At 36.4% G+C, this 16,126-nt stretch overlaps 1 protein-coding gene across 20 annotated transcripts in view; it reads left to right on the top strand.

Annotated features, from left to right (window-relative positions):
• MAP4K3 (mitogen-activated protein kinase kinase kinase kinase 3) overlaps positions 1-16,126 on the top strand; it is an 87,838-nt gene that overhangs the window by 59,585 nt on the left and 12,127 nt on the right. For 17 of the 20 annotated variants that reach the window (XR_002827190.1, XR_002827189.1, XR_002827192.1 and 14 more), the window contains 9 exons: positions 292-345; positions 3,204-3,246; positions 4,851-5,010; positions 6,354-6,466; positions 10,090-10,131; positions 12,204-12,288; positions 13,833-13,912; positions 15,543-15,603; positions 15,687-15,804. Coding sequence is in view for 15 of the 20 variants with exons in the window: in XM_023747531.1 (XP_023603299.1) it covers positions 292-345; positions 3,204-3,246; positions 4,851-5,010; positions 6,354-6,466; positions 10,090-10,131; positions 12,204-12,288; positions 13,833-13,912; positions 15,543-15,603; positions 15,687-15,804 (756 nt within the window). In the remaining 5 variants the exon portion in view is untranslated. The remainder of the gene's footprint in view (positions 1-291; positions 346-3,203; positions 3,247-4,850; positions 5,011-6,353; positions 6,467-10,089; positions 10,132-12,203; positions 12,289-13,832; positions 13,913-15,542; positions 15,604-15,686; positions 15,805-16,126) is intronic. The other 3 variants (XM_023747510.1, XM_023747528.1, XM_023747556.1) reach the window with 2 other exon arrangements.

Genomic DNA, 16,126 nt, shown 5'->3' on the forward strand with positions numbered 1-16,126 from the left:
ATTGAACCCTGAGACCCTCTGGTGCACAGGCCGACGCTCTAACCACTTACCACACCAGCCAGGGTGGTAATTTTACTTTTTAATTAAGCTTAAAATACTTTGTCACAGATGAGTCGTCTGTTTGTTCCCTTCTCTGACATGTGGCCTTAAGATCATTTTGTTGTTACTGGTGTTTTGATTCTGTAAAGATGTAGAAGTAAAATTCTGTCTTGCAGTTTTCTAAAATTTCTTCTTAAGCTATTTTGGTCAAGTTCACTTAGTAACAATGGAACTATCCTTCTTTATCTTTAGAGGGCATGTGGCACATTTAGAAGATGATGAAGGGGATGATGATGAATCTAAACAGTACGTTCTGTTTTGATTTTTAGTAAAAGAGAAAGTATCATGTGCTCTGATTTCATAAGTCTGACAGCCTAATATTGACAGCAATTTTAATGTCATTGGTAATGTAGTATTATGGGTTCTAGCACAGTTTCTTTCCTTTTTCTGTTTTAGTTGTATTAGTCTGCTCCATCATCCTTAATAAAATACCATAGATTGGTGGTTTAAACAAAATTTATTTCTCACAGTTCTGGAGTCTGTGAAGTTTAAGCTCAAGGTGCTGACCAGTTTAATTCCTGGTGAGAGCTCTCTCCAGGCTTGCAGACGCTGCCTTCTCACCATGTCCTCAGGCGGGCTTTCCTCAGTGTGGACATGCAGAGAGAACTCTCTCCCTCTCCTTATAAAGCCACTAATCCTGTTCGATTAGGACTTGACTCGTAAGATCTCAGTTAACTTTCATTACCTCCCAAAAGCACTATCTCCAGGTATGATCACATCAACTTCAGGACCTCAACATACAATTTTGAGGGGACACAATTCAGTCCATATTATTGTGCCCCTCGTCCCCCAAAATTTATGTCCTTAACACATGCAAAATGCAGTCATTCTAAAAAGTTTAGCTCTTTCCAGCATCAACTCTAAAGTCGTAATAAATCAATTCAAATTAGATCTAATGATCTATGGATCACCTTCAGAATTATTTTTTCGCTCTTCTTGAAGAGTAGTGCACGTTCGGAAACCTCTGTCCATCCTGTTCTATAAAATCCAAGGAGTTCGCAGCCTTCCTTTGTTTTTGTCTCATCTCCATCCCCTTCCGTTCAAGCTGCCAGTGTTTGTGCTGGTAAAATCCCATAAAATCCGTATTGAGTGACAGTCCAGCCACACCCTTGGTGCTCTCTTCAGAACATGCTTTCTCATGCCATCCGTTTCTGAGCTAATATGGATAGGCTGAGAATTTATCAAATTTCAAGTTCTAGTTTCTCTTTCCTTGGCATTTTTTTCTTTAGTTCATCTCTTTCATTTCATTATAAGCAAGCCACTCCTTCAGCACTTTGCTTAAAAATCTCAGCTAAATATCCAATTTCAGTACTTTGAATTTTTACCTTCCACAAAACACCAGGACATAATTCAGCCAAATTTTCCCTAACTCTTTATAATAAAGGTCACCTTTCCTCCAGTTTCCAGTAACATTTCCGTTAAAGACCCAACCACAGTGGCCTTTAACTGCATTCTGTTGATGATTATTTATGTACTAGAGGCCCAGTGCATGAAAATCATGCACTCTGGGGGGGGTCCCTCAGCCTGGCCTGTGGGGGGTCTCTCACAATTCAGGAGCTCCACGATCAATCGCCCCAAAGGAGTAGGCCCCGCCCACCCAGCCGGGGCTCCGTGATGGATCACCCCCACAGAGGGAAGCCCCGCCCACCCGCCACAGCCCACCGGTCAGCGGCCTGGGCCTCCCTCTTTGGGGCGATCATGGAGCCCCCTGATTGATTGATCACCCCACCGTTCGGTGACCTGGGCCTCCCTCTGCAGGGCAATCATGGGGCAATGGCAGACCCCCAACCAATCTCATCGCACCCGCCTTGGCTGGCCTGGCGCCAGTGTCTGTCATAGTGTGGTTGTCCAGACAGTCATTCTGCTGTTCGGTCGATTTGCATATTATACTTTTATTATTATAGATTCTGTAAGAAGATGGGAGCTTTCTCACAAGCTCTCCTCTTTTTTTTGACTTCTAACCAGGCTCACTTTTTTAAAAAATCCTATATAATAAAAGCCTAATATGCTAAGTGTCCAGTCATCTGGTCATCCGGTCAACCAATCAAAGCATAATATGCTAATGATATGCTAAGGCCGTGCAACTGCTTGCTATAACATGCACTGACCACCAGGGGGCAGACGCTCCAACCGGTAGGTTAACTTGCTGCTGGGGTCAGGCCAATTGGGACTGAACGAGATGGGCCAGACATGCCCTGGAGCCCTCCCGCAGTCCCTCTCCAGCTAGCCAACCCCCCGCGTCTCTCCCCATCCCTGATCGTGCACCGGTGGGGTGCCTCGGCCTGGCCTGCGCCCTCTCGCAATACGGGACCCCTCAGGATGTTGGAGAGCCAGTTTCAGCCCAATCCCGCAGGCCAGGCCAAGGGACCCCACTGGTGCATGAATTCGTACACTGGGCCTCTAGTATATATATATGTATTGATTTCAGAGAGGAAGGGAAAGGGAGAGACAGATAGAAACATCAATGACAAACGCACTTGAGTCCTTGGAGGCATAGGTTTTCCTTTCTACTTCACTACTATGTGACCTTGGATCAGGTCCCTTAACCTCTCTGGGCCTCATTTTTCTCATGAGAGAATTTATGCTCTATCATCTAAGTTTTGTAAACATTTTAGAAACTACAGGCCTGAGTTATAATGAATCTAAGCTTCAGTCAAATCAGTTCTGTCTATAATTTCATAAAGCATGTATATTTTGATGAAGTTCATCAGAGATATTTCATATCTAACAGTAGTAAAAATATATATTACATTATGATAATTTTATAGTATATCATTTTGCTGTTTTCCTGTAAACCAATTACTTGTTTTACATTAATTACCTTTCAATTGATATAAACTGTAATTGTAGTTCTCTTTCCCACTTTTAATTACTGGATAGAATTTGAAATCAAGAAAGCTTATCTACTCAGTTACCTCTGAATGATACTCCATTCAGCATAATTTGAATATTTAACAAAATATTTTAGAAAATGCCCAGTCTTAGAAAAAAGTAACTTGTGATACAACAATTTTTTCTTTCATAACTTTGAAAAATTAATTATAGTTTAGTAATGATTTTTCTTATAAAATAGAGTTCTAATCTAAACTTTTATATTTTTATAGTTCAACCATGAAAGCAAAAGTTCCACCTCCTTTGCCACCAAAGGTAGACAGATTTATTTTTCAATTTGAATTTGTTTGTGTATGTGTGTGATTATTTGATACTGTATTAATATTTACTCTGTAGCTTATTTTCACTTGGGACCCACAAAGAAACATCATGAAGAAGTTACTAACTAATCATGATATAAGTCAATAATTGTGTTATTATTGTTTCTCCTTTTTAATTATCCAACTTGCCACTTATTGTTTATTCTAAATAAGTTCTAGAAATTTGTACATGAAAAAAACTATATTAATGAATTAGTAGTATTTCCCTTAGTTTAGGAAACTTACTTTTTTTCCCTAAAATATGTATATATTTTTTTATTTTAGAGAAGGAGAAAGAGAGAGACACATCAGTGATGAGAGAGATTGATTATCTGCCTTCTGCACACTCCCTACTGGGGATTGAGCCCACAACCAGGGATTGTGCCCTGACTGAGAATCGAACCTTGACCTCCTGGTTCATAGGACAACACTCAACCACTGAGCTACACCTGTCGGGCAACTTATATTTTTAAATAAGATTTTGTTCCTCAAAATCTACAATCTAGTAACTGATGCCCTGAGAATGAGTTAAGAATAGTGTTTTATCACAGATATTTAATTTTCAGAAGGTACTTTTAAATTAAAAATAGGTCATTAATTTTCAATTTTTTTATCAATGAAATCCTTTTGCCAAACAAAAGCATCACAAAAATAATAGATTATTCCAACAGATGAGGGGGTTTTTTTAAGATAAAAGGAGTTAATATAAATTTATTTTATAAGCTTATGCATAGCAAATTTTAATTACAGAATGAACTGTTTATAAAGTTAGCTGTTGGTTTTATAAGGTTTGAAATCATGGGTTATAAATGAGAATTAGAGTCTGATCAGTCTTGGCATCCAATATATTACTACATTTTGTTTTCATTTCTTACTTTTGAGAAAATCATGATTCACACAGATAGATAATACTGCACTTGCTAGTTTAGTATTATATTAGCTTAAGTATAAAGATCTGAATCTCAAAGAGATAAGTGTTAAGTAATATTCCTAATAAGGGACATATTTATAAGAATTTATAAATTCTCCAAACCTCCTGCTGGTGGAGGTTTCATAATTGTCTGAACAGAAAGTTTCTCAGACATCTTTTATTAGTATTCTCCATGACGATAAAATTTTAATTGATATCTCCTTCTACCCCCAGTCTGAAAGATTAAGCATTAACATAAAAGACATTGAGTCATTTAAAAGAGACAGTTTAGATTAGTCTTGTAAGGAGCTGAATAGCCTGAATGTTTAAAATAAAAAGAGACTCATTTAAATTGGAGATAAGAAAGACCAGAATATTTTTATTTGGCAAGTCTAAGTGGGAAGGCTTGTAAGGAATTAATAGAAAGAGGTCTCTTTTTTTTTTTCCTGAGAAAGCATTTTAGTGTATAATTTTAAAATATGTTTTGAGATCATCTGAATCAGATAGTTGAATAACCTTGAAACTCTGCTAGTATACACAGTTTAAAAGCCTCTGATATATAATAATATTTACTTTAGTATTTGTTATGTTTAATGAAACGTGAATAATTTCATGTTTAATCATTGGTGTCCTTTTCTGTATTATTTCAGCCTAAGTCCATATTTATACCCCAGGAAACTCATTCTACTGAGGATGATAATCAAGGAACAATCAAGAGATGTCCCATGTCAGAGAGCCCAGCTAAACCATCCCAAGTCCCACCTAGACCACCACCTCCCAGATTGCCTCCACAAAAGCCTATTGCTTTAGGTAATGGGGGAAGGGAGGGTGAAATAGGTTTTCATACCGTATGAAAAAAAATGGAGGGAATCTTTTAAGAGATTATTTGAAATTCCTTTGAGGAGGGAAGAAGGAAGGCTATAGCTCTAGAGATGTTTTCTGCCTTTTGCTTCATGGTTTAAAGTGTTTTTATGACAGGATGACCTGTGGCCTAGTTTGGGATATTTTGCCTCTTGTTTTTTTGTTGTTGTTGTTGTTTTTGTTAAATATATTTTATTGATTTTTTTAACAGAGAGGAGGGGAGAGGGATAGAGAGTTAGAAACATTGACGAGAGAGAAATATCGATCAGCTGCCTCCTGCACACCCCCCACTGGAGATATGCCCGCAACCGAGGTACATGCCCTTGACCAGAATCGAACCTGGGACCTTTCAGTCTGCAGGCCGACGCTCTATCCACTGAACCAAACCAGCCAGGGCTTGCCCCTTGTTTTTTATTTCATATCTAGCCTTTCCTCTTTTGGAGAATTGTTTATGTCCATTTCATCATTTATCTGTAGTTGGGCAACAAAAGAAATTTAAACTCTGAACAAGCAAGGAAAATGTGTATTGATTATAGGGTACTTCTGTTTTAGTAAAAGAGGATATTTTGGCTAACTCCTTTGTTTTATTTCATTTAATCATTTAAAAAAATCATTTAATAATAGAGGATGCTGTGTTAATACTGTAAAGTTTCTTGCGCATTATGCAAAAGAAGTTGTTAAAAAAAAGAGCAATGAAAGTTTCTTTGATAACATACTCTAAATTGCTCCTTTCCTGAAAGTGTTTCTTTTTTGTCTTCTTAACACTAATATATGATACAACCTGAATTTAAATTTGCCCATATGATCCTAGCTGGTTTGGCTCAGTGGATAGAGCATCAGCCTGTGGACCAAGGGTTCCGGGTTTGATTCAGGTCAAGGGCACATACTTTGGTTTCAGGCTCCTTCCTGGCCCAGGCCCTGGTAGGGTCTCCTGCAGGAGGCAACCAATCAGTGTGTTTCTCTCACATTGATGTTTCTCTCTGTCTTTCCCTCTCTCTTCTACTTAAAAATATCCTTGGGTGAGGATTAAAAAAATAAGTAAGTAAGTTGGGTGAGGATTAAAAAATAAGTAAGTATGTAAATAAATAAATAAATAAATTTATTTGCCTGTATGAAAGAAATAAAGATATAAGTAGAAGAGCGCATATGTAAGACTTCTTAATTCAGTGCTAAATATTCTAATTGGGTGATCCCAAATGAAGGCTGAAACTGTCACAGAGATGTTTTTCTTTCCTACATTTTCTGAGTGAAAGTTAGTCCTTTTTTTAATATATTTAAACATCTTATTGAAGGAAATGGAGTGGGCTCCTTCCAGTTAAATGGTGAACGAGATGGATCATTATATCAACAACAGAATGAACATAGAGGAACCAACCTTTCAAGGAAAGAAAAGAAAGATGTACCAGTAGGTATTTATATTCATAAAGTCTACTTGTATTTGTTTTCTTTTTCACTACTAGGTTAGGTTTGCGATAATAATTAGTGAGCTACAGCAATTGTATGTTTTATAATTAGTTATGTTGGTATTTTAGTGTATTAATTATAATAATATGAATTGTTTAAATCTTTAAAAAAGTAACTTTGCTCTATGGTAAACTTGAATGATGGCTTTCTATTTGAATTATTTAGGCCAATTTGTGACCTGCATGCAGTAAACACTTAGTCTTCTTGTGATTGTTCAGAAAATAGCTATTGTTTTTTTCATTGTTCCTTAAAAGTCCCTTTTACAGTGTCAGGAAGTTTGGGAAACAAGGACATGGACAGATAAGGAAAACTATAGCTTCTAGCCTAGGATAAATTTCTAACTATAAATTATGCAGTTTCTGATATTACTACTCTTACTTGGAATAGCTAACAAGGAAGAAAAATTAAGATTATTTTCTAGTAGATATCACTTCAAGAAAGATGAAATTAGCCGTAGAAGCTATCTGTTATAAATGCAAGATAAAACACATAACATAACTATCCTATCTAATAAAAGGGTAACATGCAAATTGACCCTAACAGCAGAATGATCAGTTGCTATGACGCACACTGACCACCAGGGGGCAGACGCTCAACTCAGGAGCTGCCCCCTGGTGGTCAGTGCGCTCCCACAGGGGAGCTCCACTCAGTCCCAACCCGGGCTGATGGCTGCAAGTTCAGCGGCGATGGCGGGAGCCTCTCCCGCCTCCTCAGCGGCACTAAGGATGTCCAACTGATGGCTTAGGCCCGATCCCCCGGGGAGCAGAGCCTAAGCCGGTAGGTGGACAATCCCCCAAGGGGTCCCAGACTGCGAGAGGGTGCAGGCCCGGGTGAGGGAACCCCCCAACGCCCGAGTGCACAAATTTTCATGCACTGGGCCTCTAGTTAAAACATAAATAGTATTTATTGGGGAGATTAAAATTTTTTTAACATTTGTAAAGAATTTGCTCTTCATCATCAGAAAGCAAATCTGTTGTCATAGAACTTAAAACAACAAAAAATTCTTAAAACCCCCAATTCAGCGGATGCCAATACGATCATGAGATGAGACAGTATTTTTGAAGTCTTAGTGTATACTAATATTTGTTGTTAGTTCTATAGAAATTTATAGTACTTTTAATATATTTATGTGCATATACCTGTGGTTTTGCACAGTAAGCAGTGTTGAGGCTTTGTACTATAGCTGTTTAACTGTTAAAGAATTCACAATAGAATATGACATACTGTTTTTAATAATTCAATTAAGGCATTTGACTAGGGTTGTCCATTTGTAATTTGTGAAATTTATGACATTTTTAGCAAAAGGGTAAAGTATCCTTCAGAAATGGGTTTAATAGAGTCTTTTCTACTGAGCAGTGCCTTTTTTGCTTTCATCAGTTTAAATTTTAGCAGCCCTGCTAATGTAGTACAAAAATGTAATGGCTCTGCAAAGTATAATAACCTTTGAAAGATGTATACATTTTATTATATGTGCATTTTTAATTTGCTTTTCTGTTACCTTATTTAAGAAGTATAAGAAACTCCTAGTTAAACTAACATCTTAATAATTCTGAAATAAATATTTCATGATTGTATCACAGGATAAACAGTATCCATGATATACTGAAACATGATTAGCATTTGTGCAGCTTATTGAAATTATTTACAGCCAATTCTGTTAGTACTTAAATCGAACAGTTATAACATTCAGACCTCCCTAATTAAAAATAATGTTTCACAAAATAGATGATAGAAGGTAATTTAGGAACATAAATATAAAAATAAGTACATAGAGTACTTGCCAAATGGAAAAAATATTATCAGAAATTTGTGGCAATAACAGGCTGTATATTCTCATAAACGGATCTACAAAGTAAAATTGTATATAGTCAATTTCAGAAGTGTCTAATAGTTACTCATATAAGTGGTACTACACAGAATATTTGTATCATATCAGAATTATGAAATCAACAGCAGCTTTTTAGTTAATTTTGTTGTATCATTTAAATAGTTCTGATTTATGTCAGATAGAGAGAAAAATACAAGTCATTCCTTAAAAAGCTATTCAGGTTAACCTTGAAAGAAATCTAGACTTTAATACAATTTATACTTAAAGTATATTCTCTCCCAAAGAGATTCTTTCTCCAGGGGACAAATCATATACTCTAGGAATGTAGCTCCTTGGGAAAACAGCTGATATTCTTGAGAATACTGTAGGTGAGCATATGTGCTATTTTTGCTCTTGTAATCATCAGTATATGCTGACCAGTGGTTAATATATTTGAATAAATCAAAATGTAAAACTTCAATTAATAAAATACATTGTGAGCAAAGTGAAGATAATCTACAGACTAGAAGAACACATTTGTAATATCTATATTAGATACTGTATTTAAATCTAGATTATATCAAGAACTCCAGCTAATAAATAAGAAAAAGGTAACTTAGTAAGAAATACATGAAAAAAAAACAATGTACAGAAGAGCAAATACAGAGAGCCAGTAAACATTTTTTTAGAAAGATTCTCAACCCTCCTAGAAATCAGAGGCATGCAAATGAATGACAAAATATTTTTTACTAATCAGTTTGATAACAAATGTTAAGTGTCTGTGAGACTATTAAGGAACCAGGACTGTCATGTATTACCGGTGGGTGTGATGTGATGTGGGGACTGTGAAAGTTTGGCAGTCGGTATCCACTAAAATGTAAAAGGTACAGACCCCATGTTCCAGTAGTTTTATTTCTCACGTTATACCCTAAAAAACATTCACATAGCTCTGGCCAGTTGCTTAGTGGTTAGAGCGTCGGCCTGGGGACCAAAGGGTCGTGGGTTCAATTCCTGGTCAAGGACACATACCTCAGGTGCAGATTCCTCAGCTGCTTAAGGGCAAGTACAGGAGGCAACCAATTGATGTGTCTCTCACATCAATGTTTCTCTCTCTCTCTCTTCTTCTCCTCCCTCCCTTCCACTCTGGAAATCAATGGGAAAAAAGTCCTCGGGTGAGGTTTAAAAAACAAACAAACGTTCACACATTGCATAGTAAGGTATAGGCAAGGGTGATGGTTTCCATATTGTTGTTACAGTAATGAATTGAAAGTAACCTAATTACTCAATACCAATTAGGGAATAGCTGAATTATGTCATAGTCATGCTGTGCCGCAGTTAAAACAAATGCACCAGATCTATATGTAGTGGTAAGAAATGCTGTCCAAGGCCCAGTATTAAGGCAAAGGACAAGTTGCACATTAGTGCATAACTATTATTGCTCTTAAACACACACAAAATCAGTACTTTCTGTGGGGGCATTTATATGAATATATACAAAAAGTCTGGAAGGATACACAAATACATGAGTGCATATAATTGGCTAGAGAAAGTTTTGGAAGGATAGACACTAACCTGGTTTTGTGAGGCACAGGTACTAGGAATAAGTGGACTGTGGGAGATTTATAGGGAACTTCAGCCTTATCTACAGTGTTTTGTTTTACAAAAAGAATGTATTTGTCTATTTTATTCTAATATGTGTGTTTGTTATACCAAACAGCAACAAAAGAGGTGTAATCATGCATGTGTTCTCTTTCTAGAAGCCTATTAGTAACGGTCTACCCCCAACACCTAAAGTGCATGTAAGTATAAATATCAAATAGCTGAAGTTTTCAAAGTAAATACAGTGATAAACAATTGCTCATATGTGTACCTTTGGTTAGATCATTTGCCTGTTTGAAAGAACCTCCATGATTGTTGAAAAAATCTTTTAGATTGGTAATTTCAATATTTATTACATCTAAAAAGTAGTTTTCCAAATAAAATTATGATAAAATTATACATTTTAAAGTTCCTTTATTCCAAACTTTATTAATATCTTCCTTGCAGATATTGTTGAATAAATGTGAAAAACGCATATGGAAGTACAGGATGTAGATACAACACTTTTTCTAACATGTTTTCAATTATCAAAACATTGAATTTGAGGGTAAAGCTGAGGCCCAAATGTCTTAGTCACCCAGATCACAAAACGTCACCCAACTCTAATAAGACCTACAACTCTAACGAGACCAACAACTAGATCTTAGATGTCCTATAATGTACTCTGCTGTAGGTGGGGTTTTTTATTAGACCATACTGTCCTAGGATTAAAATTATTTTAACTCAGTGTGGCTTTAGGTTAGTACAGACAGACTGCATTTTCACTTCTACAAAGCTATAATCCAAAACTGCGTAACACTAGATGGCCATGGTTTTTCTAGTTTTTAACCTCCCAACTATACTTTTTTGGCCTTTTTACTTTTTAATTAGTATAAAGATCTAAATAACTATTTTTATCTTACAAAATAAAAGAAGCTTTGAATTTAAAGAGCTCCCAAGTCTAGCGGAGTTATGTGTACAATAAGGATGACATTTCCTATCTGGCTACAAGATGAAACTGTTACGCCAGGTATGCCGTTCACGGGGCGGAGCTGGTGAATAGGGAACGCCAGACAGGGCCAACTAACCACTCAGCTTACGGCTGAGACTCGTTTGTTTTGTAGCCCATTTTGTCACGAGGATTTTTAGAGGGTTTAGCGTTACTTTAACATACGACTTTTGGTAGCTATCTGAATGGATCATTTAATTATTTGTTAGTAAAGCAATATAATCTCTGCCCTACACCATAAAAACATTTTTTAACAGTATACTGCCACCTCATGGTATTGCCTGGCTGTTATTCTTTTTTTGGTACAAAAGCCTTTGAAATATTGGTTGGTGTGTTTTTGAGGATAAAGGAAATCTTAAGATTTATATATTTTAGGTTAATATTTTTAATCCATTATAGTCAACTAGTGATGTGTTTTCTCAGCATACAGGGTGGGGCAAAAGTAGGTTTACTGTTGTGATTACACGAAACACAAGAGTTTATTCCTGTATGATTACTTATTAATGTTTATGTTACATTGCATACAAACAACGGTAAGCCTCCTTTTTCCCCACTCTGGATTATCTCCACTTTTGTAAAGAAAACATTAGTGATATAAAATGAAGCATATGTTCTTCTGACCAAATATTTGTATGTTCTTTTTCTCACAAGTTGTTGGTAGTAAACATGACTAAATGAGAAAGCATTCTTAATTGTGTTTATTCTTACCTGAAAATTAATGTTTTACTCTTTGAAGATAAAAAGTTAAAATGAGTGATACTGATTTTCATTATAAGGTACTTTCTGAAAGATTTGTAAATGGCCTTAAATAAATATCAACATCAAAGAATAAAGCTTTTCTGTTGAATCCTTCCAGGGAAAATCATCAGATTGCTCAATTTTTTTTTTTAAAGTGAGTTTGTATGTTTTGAGATTGAAGTACATAGATGAATTTTTAAATCAATCATACCTCTTTTACTTTTTAATATTAAATTCACTGATTTTAGACTCATAGAACCAAATAAGAAAATTTTTACCTTTGTAGAGATTATGATTTTCTTCTTACCACGGAATATTATATTGCTCTTGATGTGTAAGTAATATTTCTGTACATAAATTATTGTTCAGAATTGCTTGCTATCACTGCTTCGTTTATTTGAGAAAATAGGGAAAATAAAATAACTCTTTTAAGTAAAATCTTGTGTCAGTTGACACTCACTGTTGTGCCTGGACCCTTTGAGGTACCACTGTAAGGCAAAGGACTGTGGCTTGGTAACTTAATTTGTTTATTCTTCATTTTTCTAGATGGGTGCTTGTTTTTCAAAGGTTTTTAATGGGTGTCCCTTGAAAATTCACTGTGCAACATCATGGATAAACCCTGATACCAGAGGTAGTACTATATGTTTTTATCTGTTATCTTTCTAATTGTTTTTTGAACTTGAGGCCATGAAAGCATTTGATTTTATTTATTTTCTGAATCTTTCTGAGAAAATTTTTGTTACAATTAAAAACATTTTTAAGGTAAATTTTTTTATGCTATTAGCAGTGCTTGAGGTGACACATGACATTAAAATTTTACTGTGTAGCCCTGACTCGGTTGGTTGGGCATCATCCCATGCACACCCAAAGGTTGCTGGTTCAATTCCTGGTCAGGGCACATGCCCAGGTTCCGGGCTCAGTCCCTGGTAGGGAATGTGCAGAAGGTAGCTAATCAATGTCTCACTCTCACATCGATGTTTATCTCTCTCTCTCTCCCTCTCCCTTCTTCTCTCTCTAAAAATCAATAAAAAATCTATAAAAAAAATTTTCACCATGCAGTCCCTATATCAATATAGTGAAACCATGCACTCTCTGCCACCTTAATTTCCTCCAGGAAAGTTTCTTCCTTTCTGCAGCACAATCATTCAATATCTGTGCTTTAGACACGGCCATTGCTAAAGGAATTTAACTACTGAAGATTCAGGATCTGGTGACCACTTTAGAGGATCTCTCACCTTAAAAAGGGTCATAATAACAATAGTTGTCATTAGGCACTAAATACTATATATAATATCTGTATCTTAATAACTATATAAGATTCTCTCTCTCTCTCTCTCTCTCCCTCTCTCCCCCGCCCCCCCTCTCCCCGCCCCCTCCTCTCTCCCTCTCTCCCTCTCTTCCTCTCCCCCCCCCCCCTCTAAACCTTAAAAATCCAAGGTATAGGTACTTTCATTTCACAGGTAGAGAGAATGACACTCAGAGGGTCCCAGCCATTCGGTGGTAGAGCTGCAGCTTGAAGCCAGTTCAGTTGTCTGAGCACAGCCTGTGCCTGTAAATACCAGAACTAATCCTGAACACCGGGCAGTGCTGGAGTGCTCATGCATTCTGAGTTGTTCTCTGTACTTCAGTTTAATCTGGAGAAGTGTATGTTGTAAAAACAGACCAAACAAGACCATGACCAAACTTCTGGTATTTTCTAGAAGATATCAAGTACTCTAGCAAGTATCCAAGTTTTAGTGAACTTCTAAATGGGCACAAGTCAGTTCTTTTTTTATATTAGTGCTTATAATAGTAATAGTCCATTTGCACAAATTTCGAATCTGTATCAGCTGTTCTTGATTTACATTCTGTCAGTTGCACATGATCCTAAGGAATTTTAAAAAAGGAACTGCAGATTCTCTGCTAGTCCTTAGCACCCTCCGGTGGGTGAGAAGTCCAGCTTGCCACTCTTCAAAAATGTTTTTTACATAAAAGTTTCTTCACTGCTTTGAGGGTAATATTTGCATATAATTCAGTTCATTAAGTTAGAGTGTCTAACCACTTATACACATTAAAATAAAAAATATGTAATTCTTATAAATCAGTTATTTTTTCCTAATGCATATTTACTTAATTTTAGACCATAAATTTAAAGTGGTATATCTCAAAATCAGTGAATTATTTTTGTCATTTCAGATCAGTACTTGATATTTGGTGCCGAAGAAGGGATTTATACCTTGAATCTTAATGAACTTCATGAAACATCAATGGAACAGGTATGTTATTTTGTGTTTTTTCTTATTATTAATTTTTAAGTTATTATAAGTAGATAATAGATAAGAAATAATTTAAATTCTGTGATTTGCTGCCTCTCATTCATAAAACCTTTATAGAGCATGTTCTATTTACTGGATACTGAAGACACATTCACATACTAGTCCTTACCCTTAAGGAGCTCATGATCTAATAGAGGAAACAGACACATAAACCAATAACTGCACCACACAGAGTTAGATGTGGTACAAGGTAGAGGCCACAGAGGCAGAAGTCAGTAGCACCTCCTGGGGGGAGATGGGGAGAAACATTTGAAATGGACCATAAATGACCATGAGTAGAAGGTTGCAAGAGAGACAGAGGTTAATGTCCTTACAGGCCTTGATATGTTTCCTCACTTACTTCTTCTTTTCTTTTTTTTTTCTTTTTTTAATATATTTTATTGATTTTTCACAGAGAGGAAGGGAGAGAGAGAGTTAGAAACATCGATGAGAGAGAAACATCAATCAGCTGCCTCCTGCACACCCCGTACTGGGGATGTGCCCACAACCCAGGTACACGCCCTTGACCGGAATCGAACCTGGGACCTTTCAGTCTGCAGGCCGACGCTCTATCCACTGATCCAAACTGGTTTCGGCTCCTCACTTACTTCTTCATTCTCTCCATCCCCCACCCTCATCCCAATCTATTTTGGAGTAGCCTAGTAGGAATTTCCAGAGCAAAGCCAGTAGCTAAGCTTGTTAAATCAGAATGCTTTGATTACACTCATCAGTGGTTCTCAAACTTCACTGTACATCAGAATTACCTGAAGGGCTGGTTGAAACAGATTGCTGGGCCCACCTTCAGAACTTCTATTCAGTAAGTTTGGAGTGAGGTCCAGGGATTTCCATTTCTAACAAATGCCCAGGCGATGCTTATGATGCTGGTGCAAGGACCACTTTGAGACCCACTGATGCTCATGATGAAGTATCCAAATGAGAGCAGTTATTTTTTCTTCAAAGTACATGGACTAGGTTCCATAAAATTCCCTTTGCCCTAAAAACTAATCACTTTCAAGCTTTCAGAGATGTTTCTCAGTTCTTAAGTACTAGATTTCAGTAATGAATTCCATATATGTATCCTTTATAATTGATAATTTTTTATCATATTCTCTCAGCCATTTTCCTCTACGCCTATGTTCCACTGCACTGTGATCCTCCTATCCTTCTGTTCCAAAAGCGCTGGGTGTTCATATGCATACATAAGAACATTTTGGGGGAAGTACACAAGACAGTCTTAGCTATCTAACCCTAGAACCAAAATAAAGGCATAGACACTGTTTGAAAATGTCCTTTTCCTAGGAGTTTAGGATTACCTAATCCTTATTATAAAACAGGCTCGAGCTAATCATAGCAAGTTAAGACTTAGATAATGAAATTGCACTGCTAATTTATTGTTTCCCTCCCATATAAATGTGCATGTATGTGTGTCATCTTGTTTTAAATGCCTTGTAAAATGAATTTCTATTCAAAATAAGTTTCTTTTTTAAAAACTGACCTATTGATATGACAGCTTAGGTTAATATGCACATATTACATTGCTGTTACCTAATATCCTTTGTAAACCTTGTGTTTTTGGTTTTTTTTTTATCAGCTATTTCCCCGAAGGTGTACATGGTTGTATGTAATGAACAATTGCTTATTATCAATATCTGGTAAGTCTTTTAGTATTTAAGAACCTTATAGTTGTTCCTATTTATATTATTAGCTTTTATGTTATGTTTATTTTTCTCTACAGGTAAAGCTTCTCAGCTTTATTCCCATAATTTACCAGGGCTTTTTGATTATGCAAGACAAATGCAAAAGTTACCTGTTGCTATTCCAGCACACAAACTCCCTGACAGAATACTGCCAAGGTAACTGTACATCTAATTGTTTGCATCCTTAAACATAATATGTTAAGTCACTCTAATAAGTAGTTATACTATAGAAGTTGAAAAAGCACTCAGTTTGGGTTAGTAGAAATTATGTATAATGAAAAATTATAAGAAGTAATGCATTTTCACACGTGTTCTCCTTTATGATCTTTCAGATTCTGGCAGTCAGTTAATCCTCCTGGGTTTTGACGATTCAGTAACCTAACCCCTTAGTGAACCTTGGGAGCCAGGGGACAAGTTCACAAGTGTGAACCAGGAACGTTGTGATACCCATGGAGATCTATCAGGGGCTTGGTTCAGA

The sequence above is a fragment of the Myotis lucifugus genome, unplaced genomic scaffold (assembly GCF_000147115.1).
Source record: "Myotis lucifugus unplaced genomic scaffold, Myoluc2.0 scaffold_6, whole genome shotgun sequence".
Classification (NCBI taxonomy): Eukaryota; Metazoa; Chordata; class Mammalia; order Chiroptera; family Vespertilionidae; genus Myotis; species Myotis lucifugus.